At 41.8% G+C, this 10373-nt stretch overlaps 1 protein-coding gene and 1 pseudogene across 3 annotated transcripts in view; both read left to right on the top strand.

The window, feature by feature from the left end:
* Positions 1-288: 288 nt before the first annotated feature.
* Positions 289-10373, top strand: part of ACTL6A (actin like 6A) — a 26609-nt gene continuing 16524 nt past the window's right edge. The window contains exons 1-3 of one of the 3 annotated variants that reach the window (XM_077770570.1): positions 289-464; positions 7928-8004; positions 8179-8353. In XM_077770570.1, the coding sequence (XP_077626696.1) occupies positions 440-464; positions 7928-8004; positions 8179-8353 (277 nt within the window). In that variant the 5' untranslated portion in view covers positions 289-439. Of the gene's footprint in view, positions 465-1305; positions 1325-1394; positions 1465-7927; positions 8005-8178; positions 8354-10373 lie in introns of those variants that run through there. The other 2 variants (XM_077770572.1, XM_077770571.1) reach the window with 2 other exon arrangements.
* On the top strand, positions 2677-3760 carry LOC144236899 (small ribosomal subunit protein eS1 pseudogene; annotated as a pseudogene).

Here is a 10373-nt window from a genome sequence, read left to right as displayed (position 1 = left end):
ACTTTTCCCAGACCTCTCCCCACCCTCTCCGGTTCCCTCCGCCCTACTCTCCCGCCCACTTAGGAAGCTCCGCCCCCAGCTCCCCTCCCGCCTGGGGCCAGTTCCGCAACCCAACTCCTTCCCTCCTTCCGTCGCTTTCCCTTTTCCCCGCCTCCATGGCTGCCTTCGATTGGCTAAACTGGCCGTGCCGCGGCAGGGATGTAGCACAACCTCTTTCTGATTGGCTAAAGGGTACCCGGGCCTCCCGTGATTGGCTGGTAAGAGCAGACAGCAAGTGTGACTGAGCTCCGGGGTGTGTGGACGCTGCTTTGTTGCCCGAGGGGGGTGGCGGTGGAAGTTGAGAGGGTAGGGGGCTAGTGCTTCTTGGGACCCGCACTCGCGGCCGTCGCAGTCACTTCGCCCGGTAGCCTTTAGCGTAGGAGTCGTGCGGCCAGCAGCCATGAGCGGCGGGGTGTACGGGGGAGGTGAGTGAGTGCGGCCGGACAAGAGAGCGCGCCTTTTTAGCGTGTGGGTTTTGTAACCGCCGCCNCTCCAGAGCCCACCTGGCTCTTGGAGAGCTGTGGGCGTCCGGAGTCGCCGCCCCCTGCGGTTCCTTCCAGCCTTGGCGCGGGAGGAGCAGGGTTTTGGGGGTGCTCACCGGCGTCGGGCTGCGCGGGCACTCCACCCTAGAGGGCCGGCCCGCAGAGCCCCGGCTTGAGCGGCCAGCCGCCGGGTCGCATCTCCCTCGGGTGTCTCCACAAGCCTGCGACATCGGGGCGTGCGCGCGTGTGTAAACTTGGGATGTCGCAGCAGTTTGCAAGCGTGGACGGAGGGTTTCCGCAAAGTCCCGTGGAAGGGAAAGCGAGCCGAGAGAGGTACCGCTGCCTGGAGGAGTGGCGGCCACTCCGGACGCAGCCTTCCCGTTCCGTGCTCAGCTGCCTCACATCTTTCCGTAACTTGTGAAGCCTGTTGACTGTGGGCTCTCCAGGGTTACCCATGGGAACACCTGAAACTTACAGATGCTTTTCTTGGGCAGGCAGTGGTGTGGGGGAAAGATTAGCACGGGTCTGGGAGTTACACAGACCTGACTTGTACTTCCAGTCTCACCTTTTGAGCGCTTTAGCCTTGAGCAAGTTACTTAACTTCTCTCAACTTCGGGCTCATTTTGGGAAAGAGAATTCCTACCCGGGGGCGGGGGCGCTTGTGAAGATTGAATGAGATGATGCAACATGTGGGTACGCAACGTGTGGTCCGTGTATCAGCATCACCTGCAGACTTCAGAAATGCAGATTCTCAAGCTCCAGTCTGCAGATACCGAATCGGAGTTTCCATTCTTGCTAGACAGGTAGAGGAAGCACTGATGTTTATGATTCTGGTTTGTGTTGTGTTTGAGAAGTTTCGAGAACAAGGAGACAAATCTAAAATGTTGCTTTTGTTACTGTGTCTCCTAAGGATACTGCTTCTGAAGAGGATGGCATTTTACAGGTAGGGGATAGAAATCTGGGTTTCAAAGTTCTTAGGAGTTTTTGGAGTGTAGCTAGAGTCTCTTTGAGGTAATATGCTGACCCTCACCCCCTTCTTGCCCGTTTATGTTCTTGGTTTTGATTTCTCACATGTGAGAGTCCGTTTACTATTTTTTACTTTGGAGAAAGCCTAGTGGATCTTTATGATTTACCTCTTCCCCATCGGAAGATGCAGTCCTGACAGAAAAACTGGATCTTTGTGCCTTTGCCTTTAGGGAAGCTGTTGACTCTATTTTGACCTTTAAGTTCACTGATCCAAGGACCTAGCAGCTGTCCATGAGTATTTCCTTTGAACGCACTGTTTAATTTGACTGAGACAGAAATGGATATTAAAATGCCAGCAGCAAACATTTATTGAGTGCATACTGTGTGCTAAGAACTGTTCCCAGAGACTTTTCTGGGTGTTGCCTTTAATACGTGCTTTAATTCAGTCTACGACAGCCATCGGAGATGGTACTGCTGTGTCTGTATTATGGAATAAGAAAGTAATGTAGAAAAGATTAACTGGCCAACAGTTATAGAACTTCCTAAGCAATAGGGAACAGGAATCTCTGCGATGAAGAAAATGACATTTCAGTAGAACCCTTTCCCATTTTTAAAATAAAAAGTTTTTGGTTGTTTCTCCATAAGTCATTTTTCAGTTGTATAGCCACAGCATATTTGTTTGTGTATGGTTTAGGTATTCAGAATAAACGTTCTATTTCTTGTTTGCTTAGGAAGGGAATATGTCATAAAACCTATTTCACATATAAAATATTTAAAACTCACAAAAATAAGTGTATGATTTTGTGTTTGTGCTACCACTGTATGGCCAGTATTTATAGTGGGTAACAATTTTCAAAGGATGTGAGAAGAAACCAAACTTCTTCCCACCTAGGTTTTGTATAATTAATTAAACTGTATTTTTTAACTCACTTCCTTATTGAAAAGATCTTTGAAGTTTAAATTTTAAAATTTATAGCGGTCTTTTTTAATGTTTATTTATTATTGAGACAGAAACACAGCATGAGTTGGGGAGGGGCAGAGAGAGAGGGAGATACAGAATCTGAAACAGGCTCCAGGCTCTGAGCTAGCTGTCAGCACAGAGCCCAAAGCAGGGCTCAAACCCACGAACCGTGAGATCATGACCTGAGCTGAAGTCGGACATTCAACCGACTGAGCCACCCAGGCACCCATGGGAGCCACGAAGAAAGTGGTTGATCTGTTTTCTAAGAAAAATTGGTATGATGTAAAAGCACCACCTATGTTCAGTAAAAGAAATATTGGAAAAATACTAATCACAAGAACTCAAGGAACCAAAATTCTGTCTGATTGCCTAAGGGTCATGTTTTTGCCTTTATTTTANAAATATCATATGTTTGCACGTATAGGAGGATTAGGAGGAACTTAACAAGGGTCATGTTTTTGAAGTGAGCCTTCTGTATAACGATTAAGTTGGCTTTAGAAAATTTAAGTTAATTACTGAGGATGTTCAGGGCAAAAACTCTAATTCCTATGGCATGTATTTTACCCATGACAAAATGTGCTTCATGGTCAAAAAATGGCAGACCGTGATTGAAACTCCTGTTGAATAGGTCAAGACTGCCGATGGTTATTCACTTCTATTAGTTTGTGTTGGTTTTACCATAGAGGCAACAGTCCAATTCGGAGGAGCTCTTATGCTCAGTACCAACAGGTCCACCAAGTCCAGAAATTGGTGATGGAGATTATGACCTGAGGTGTACAGACAGATGACTTGAAAGAAGTGGTCAATAAATTGATTCCAGACATCATCAAAAAAGACCTAGACAAGGCTTGCCGATCTATTTATCTACTCCATGAGGTCTTTGTTAGAAAAGGAAAAATGCTGAAGAAGCCCAAGTTTGAATTGGGAAAGCACATGGAACTTCATGGTGAAGGTAGTAATTCACTTTTCCTTGAAAAGGAAAAGCTCCTGGAAGGAGACCAGTGCTAAAGTTTTGTTTTTTCAAAAAGTTTTTTATAATGTTTATCTTAGAGAGAAAGAGAGACAGAGAGCAGAGGAAGGGGCAGAGAGAGAGAGAGAGAGAGAGAGAGGAGACACAGACTCCAAAGCCGGCTCCAGGCTTTGAGCTGTCAGCACAGAGCCTGACACAGGGCTCAAACTCCTGAACCGTGAGATCATGACCTGGGCCAAACTCTGACACTTAACCAACTGAGCAACCCTCACGCCCCTAGAGACCACTGCTCAAGTTGAACAAGCTGATGGATGTGAGCCACCAGTCCAAGAATCTGTTTAAAATTCAGACATTTAGGGGCGCCTGGGTGGCTCAGTCGGTTAAACGTCCGACTTCAGCTCAGGTCATGATCTCACGGTTCGTGGGTTCGAGCCCTGCTTTGGGCTCTGTGCTGACAGCTAGCTCAGAGCCTGGAGCCTGTTTCAGATTCTGTATTTCTCTCTCTCTCTGACCTGCCCCTGCTCACGCTGGCTCTCTCAGAAATTTAAAAAAAAAAAATTCAGACATTTAATGGTAAGAAATAAAAAATCTTGTCTGTGTTAGGTTTTTTAAAAAAAGTTTGAGACATGGATCTAGATGAAGGTGCGGCTTGAGAGAAAGATTTGAGCTTAGAATTGTCAGTATTTTGGTAGAAGTTGAGGTGCAGGGGTGGAGCAGATTACCTAAGAGGATAAATTAAGGGAGGGGTTGCAAATGTGGGGTCCCTGGTCTTCCCAAGGAATCCATAGGTAGAACTATATAATTGTTTTCTTTCACAATCTATTTTAGAACATTCTAAGAAGGGAGTCCTAAGTTTCCTAATGTGTCTGTATTCATTTGCCAGAGCTGCCATAACAAAGTACCACAGACTGGGTGGCTTAAATAACAGAAACTAATTTTCTCACAGGGTGGAGGCAAGAAATCTGATTATCAAGGTACTGGTAGGGTTGTTTTCCTTCGAGGTTTTTCTCCTTGGTTTGTAATGGCCATCTTCCCTCTGTGTCTTCACATGGTCTTCCCTATTTGCATACCTGTGTCCAAATTTTCTCTTCATATAAGGACACCAGTCATGTTGGGTTAGGGCACATCCTGATGATCTCAATTTAATCACAGCTTTAAAGACCTTATTTCCAAATACTATCATGTCTTAAGGTACTAGGGGTGAAGACTTCAGTATACGATTTTAGGGGAAAACAGTTCAGCCCAGAGCTTTGTGAAAGGGGTCCATGATACAGAAAAGGTTAAGAGACTTGATCCTTGAGAATGAGAGTTGAATATTTTGGTTAACCAGGTAATTAATTCATTTAGTTAGGATATTTCTTTACCTAACCTTCTCATTAGTCAGTGTTAAAGTTTATTAATTTGTATTCATTTGTAATTTTACTATTTGTACTTGAGTATACATGCTATTGTAGAAACAAATGCAGTGTTCTGCTTTTAAGGACCCCCTACTTTCAGACAAAATAATTTGGATCAGAAAATTGTATAGAGAATGAGTAATTACTTTGGGAAATATAATAAAAGCAGAAACTTCCTTTCAAATTAGGAATAAAAATAGGTGGCTCTTTATTTAAATAAAAATGAGATTGTTCTGTAGAGATACCATCACTTCACTATAAATATCTGTATAATCATTGGTTTTTCTTTATTTTTAGTACTTCCAACATACTAATAATGAAACATATATGTAAGTTTGTATGTGATAGATGTAATATTTTACTCTATTTGTCTGAGATATTTTAAGAAATAGAATGTTATTCATGTAGAGTCCCCTTTTCTCCCTCCTTAGAGGTAACCACAGAACTGAAGTTGGGTATGTAGCATTACTAGGCCCCATGCATATTTTTATTACTAAGTGTGTGTGTATCCGTAATGAATTAAACAGTATTGTAGTGTATGTGCACAGATAGTAACTAGCTTTTCTTTCTTTTTTTTTTTTTAGTGTATTTATTTATTTTAAGAGAGAATCGCAAGCAGACTCCACACTGTCAGCATAGAGCCCTCCATAGGGCTCAGACTCACAAACTGTGAGATCATAACCAGAGCCAAACACTTAACCTTCTGAGCTACCCAGGCAGGTGCCCCTAGTCACTAGCTTTTCAAACTAGTCTTCTTTTTTTTTTAGATGTACCCATACTGATATGTAGATCTAGACCATTCATTTTAACTGCTGTATAGAATTTCATGGTACAAATAATTTATAATTTATCTGTTTCCATACTGAGAGGCCATTAGATTACTTTTATCTTTTCCTGTGACCAGCAGTGTGGTGATGATAATGCTAATGGCAGCTCCCACTTACTGTGATTATTAAGTGCTGGTCCTGTTCTAAGTGCTTATGTGCATTGAAGCATTTAACATGTTTATTTATTATAACATCCTATGTGATCAGAACTATTACTATGCACATTTACGTACAGGGAAACTGGGGCAAAGAGGTTAGAAATCATCGAAGGTCACATAGCTAATGAACATTCTCTTTTTTTTTTTTTTTACAAATAGTTTATTGTCAAATTAGTTTCCACATAACACCCAGTGCTCATCCCCACAAGTGTCCTCCTCCATGCCCATCCCTCCTCCCCCCCCCACATCCATTAGTCCTCAGTTTTTGTCAGCATTCAAGAGTCTCTCATGGTTTGCCTCTCTCCCTTTCCCCCCCCCATTTCCGCCCTTCTTCTCCCTCTTGGTCCTCTGTTAAGTTCCTCCTAATCCTCCTATACGTGCACACATATGATATTTGTCCTTCTCTGCCTGACTTATTTCGCTCCGCATAACACCCTCAAGGTCCATCCATGTTGCTACACATGGCCAGATTTCATTGTTTCTCATTGCCATGTAGTATTCCATGGTATAGATAAACCACATCTTCTTGATCCATTCATCTGTTGATGGACACTTAGGCTCTTTTCATGTTTTAGCTATTGTGGAGAGTGCTGCTATGAACGCTAATGAACATTCTCAAATGTGTTTCCTTGTGATGTGTGTGAGAGAGTTTCTGTAGGGAAGATAAAAGCATAATTTCTGTGTATGTACATTTAGTGCATATGACTAAATTGAGCGTTATGGCTGTATCAGTGTACAGCTTTTATTAGTAAATGTGTAGGAGCTCCTCTTTCCCTACATCTTTGACAATACTTGGTCTTATCAGATGGATTTTGCCAATTTAGTGGAGATAAATAATACTTCTTTATTATTTTTAATAATAAAAAGAAAAATTAGTGCCTTGGAAAACCCAAGTGTTTTGTTTTTGGAAGCATGCTGTTTTGGGGGGAATATTTTCAAAGTATAATTAGAGGCTTTTCTCTGAATTTGAAAGTGAAAAAAAATTACCAGCTTGGCTTATGTAATTATGTCTTAAGTTCTTATTCCTCAGGGTCCCTCTTTTTCTTGGGGTTTTGCTAAGTTTCTATCCTAATTGCATGGAGTATAATCTCCGTTAACATGAAAAAATGGCACCTAAGCTTACTGGATATCTTCCCTTTGCCTCTCCACTTTCCACCCATTTCCACCTCTTTGTGCCCTTGAAGAGTGACCTTTACTCACTGCCTCAGTGGGTTTCTTAACCTGTGGTTTGGCCAGTGGTAGGGTAACCATGTTTCCTGCTTTATGCCTCCTGTCCTTGTATAACTATTAATAGGGAACCCTTTTTTTTTTTTTTTTGCATTCAGGGGTGGCCCAGTGTGGGTGAGAAATTCTAAGACAGTGGAGAGGAGGAAGAGAGAGGTTGACATGTGTATTAGTCCGGTTCCTTCCCCTTAGGGTCAGCCATGGCTTACTGTATTCCTCAACCAAAGGTCACGGCTCCTGTCAGGTAGCCCTCCTGACACAACTCTCTCTGGATTCTGCTAACAGTTTTTTCTCCGTGTTTGTTCAGTTCTAAGGATGGCAACAGATCTGTTATTAGTGCTAAGGTACCACACTATCCCTTTTGGTTTTCCTATATTGTGTCTATACCTTTGTAAATAGTCTCTTTAATAAGTAAACTCTTGTAAATTACCCAGTGTTAGTGTACCATCTCTACTGATATGCAGGGTGTGACTTGTTATATTTTAACTAAATGAATCTTTATTTTAAGGTGTATTTAAAACTAGGTTCAAGCATAATATGAATTTAATACCTGTTTGAATTTTTAACAGAACTTTTACATTCTCATTTTAAGCATATGAAGTACTCTTTTTTTATTAAAAATATTTTTTTAAATGTGTATTTATTTTTGAGAGAGAGACAGAGTGCAAGCAGGATAGGGGCAGAGAGAGAGGGAGACATAGAATCTGAAGCAGGCTCCAGGCTCTGAGATGTCAACACAGAGCCCAATGTGGGGCTCAAACCCATGAACCACGAGATCATGGCCTTAGCCAAAGTTGGATGGTCAACCAACTGAGCCACCCAGGCGCCCCAGAACATTAAGTAGTCTAAATTTCCATATGAGACATGTAAGTTGTTAATATTAGTTATCCTTCCTTTTTTCAGATGAGGTTGGAGCACTTGTTTTTGACATTGGATCCTATACTGTGAGAGCTGGTTATGCTGGTGAGGACTGTCCCAAGGTAAGTGTAGCATTAGTTAATTGGATATGAAAGAACCATTTACTTGAGTAGAATTAAATTCATGCAGAAATTTTCACCCAAATTTGGTAAAAGATTTTAGTTGGGAAAAAATGACTACTTGATAAAGCAGGTAAAACTTGCTAAAACTTACTGCCATGTTTTTGACTCTTCCAGGTGGATTTCCCCACAGCTATTGGTATGGTGGTGGAAAGAGATGATGGAAGTACATTGATGGAAATAGATGGTGATAAAGGCAAACAAGGTGGCCCCACCTATTACATAGATACTAATGCCCTGCGCGTTCCCAGGGAGAATACGGAGGCCATTTCACCGCTAAAAAATGGGATGGGTACGACGTTTGCTTATATGGATTTGATTTATAGAGTATATATGGTATATTTTAGACATAACACAATGGCTTATTATAAGTTGAATATGGGGTATTTTGTTTTTATTCCACAAACTGATGTTCCAGGCACTGAGAATACAAAGATGCTTCAAACATGTTCCTCTTCCTCAGGAAACTCATAAGAGAGATAGATGTAGATATACAAATATGTAGGATAAATGCTATGTTTGATAAGCAGTGGGATTAGAGAGAAGAGGTATTTAACTCTGTCATTGGGGGTCAGTGATGGTTTTCATAAAGGCGGTAACTTTTGTACTGAATCTTGATCAATAAATAAGGATTAGCCTGCCTAAAAGCTGGTTAAAGCAGAGCAGCCAGCATGTGTGAATGGGTGGAGCTGTGGAAGAAGCTTACATGTTTATTAGAAAGATCATCAATTAAGTATGACTGTTAACAGTGAGGTGCAGGAAAGGGGGCCAGAGAGCAATCATAATAAGGCCTGTAAACCATGCCGCGGTGTATTAAGCTAGCAACTGAAAGATAACCCCAGAGGAATTTTTTTTAATTCAAAAATATTTTTTTAAGTTTTTTTTTTAAATTTGAGAGGGACAGTACGACACAGGGAGAGAGGGAGAGAGAGAGACAGACAGACAGACTCATAAGCAGGCTCCATGCTTAGTGCAGAGCCCAACATGGGGCTCACTCCCATGATCCTGGGATCATGACTTGAGCCAAAATCAAGAGTCGGTCGCTTAACCGACTGAGCCACCCAGGCATCCCAACCCCAATGGAATTTAAACAGAGGTGTGTTTGCCAGCTGGAGAGACTATCCTAAGAGCAATACATGGGCTAGATTGGGGAGAGATACTGGAGACAGGAGGATCAGTTAGGGAGGTGAAAATTAAGATGAGAAATGAAGAGGGTTTAAATTTTATCACTAATGGCAGGGATCCTGAGATGGTTTTGAGAGCTATCAAAGAGGTGAAAATAGAATAGTTGAAAGTTTCCTAGATTTTTGACTGGGGTGATTGAATAGAGGGTACCACACATTGAAGTAGGAATAGACTGGGAAAGAGCAAGTTTTATGGTCTTAAAAAGGCAAGTGTATTGGTAATATCTGTGGTCCCTGTTAGGTTCAGTTATTCACTAGAGGGACTCCCAGGACTCAGCATATAGTTGTTCTCTTGGCTAAGGTTTATTACACTGAGAGGATACAAAGCAAAATTGACAAAGGGAAAAAAAGTATGGAGTGAAGTCCAGAGAAATCCAGTGTAAACTTCTATGAGTCTTCTCACAGTGGAGTCATATGGGATGTACTTAATTTCTCCAGCGATGAGTTGTAACGTGTGTGTGTTGTCTACCAGGGGAGCTCATTAGAGACGATTTTTACTGGGGGTGGTCATGTAGGTACCCTGTGCCTAGGATGTACTAAAATTCAAGACTCCCAGAGGGAAAGAAGGTGTTCACAATCTTTCACATAAACCATTCACATGGGTTTCACGTTCGCATAAACCACATTGTACAACAGTATAGGTGCTGTGAACTACTCTTACATTTAGGGAAAGTTTTATATCAGCGTAGGGAAATGGTTATCAGTCAAGTTCCCAGACTCCAGCTAAGGGTCAGCCTTGCAAGCAGGCCTTTTTCTGTACAGCAAGTAAATGAGTTTGTTTTTGAGTTCAAAGTATTTGAATATAGGTGCTATTCTATTCAATGGGTGAGAAGAATTTTAAGACATGGATTTGCATTATTAGCCAAAAAGAGTGTGTAATATGAGAAAAGGGTTGAGGATAGGGTTTCTTGTGAAAAAGCCTGTTCTCTAACCAAAGAGAAGAAAGGGAGCCCATGAAGGAGAATGAGAAGGAACAGTTAGGGATATAGAATATTCAGGAGAAGGCCAAGAGAAGAAAAACTTTTGGAAGCGTAGAAGTCCAGTGATTCTCATTGTTCTCAGCTGTGACACTGAGATTTATGCTAAGAAGGGGAAAGTTAGAGTGACTAACAAAGTTCATTGACACCT

The sequence above is a fragment of the Crocuta crocuta genome, unplaced genomic scaffold (genome assembly GCF_008692635.1).
Source record: "Crocuta crocuta isolate KB4526 unplaced genomic scaffold, BGI_CrCroc_1.0 scaffold256, whole genome shotgun sequence".
Lineage (NCBI taxonomy): Eukaryota > Metazoa > Chordata > Mammalia > Carnivora > Hyaenidae > Crocuta > Crocuta crocuta.
Note: the sequence above shows the minus strand (reverse complement) of the source record. Positions and strands in the feature narration are given on the sequence as shown.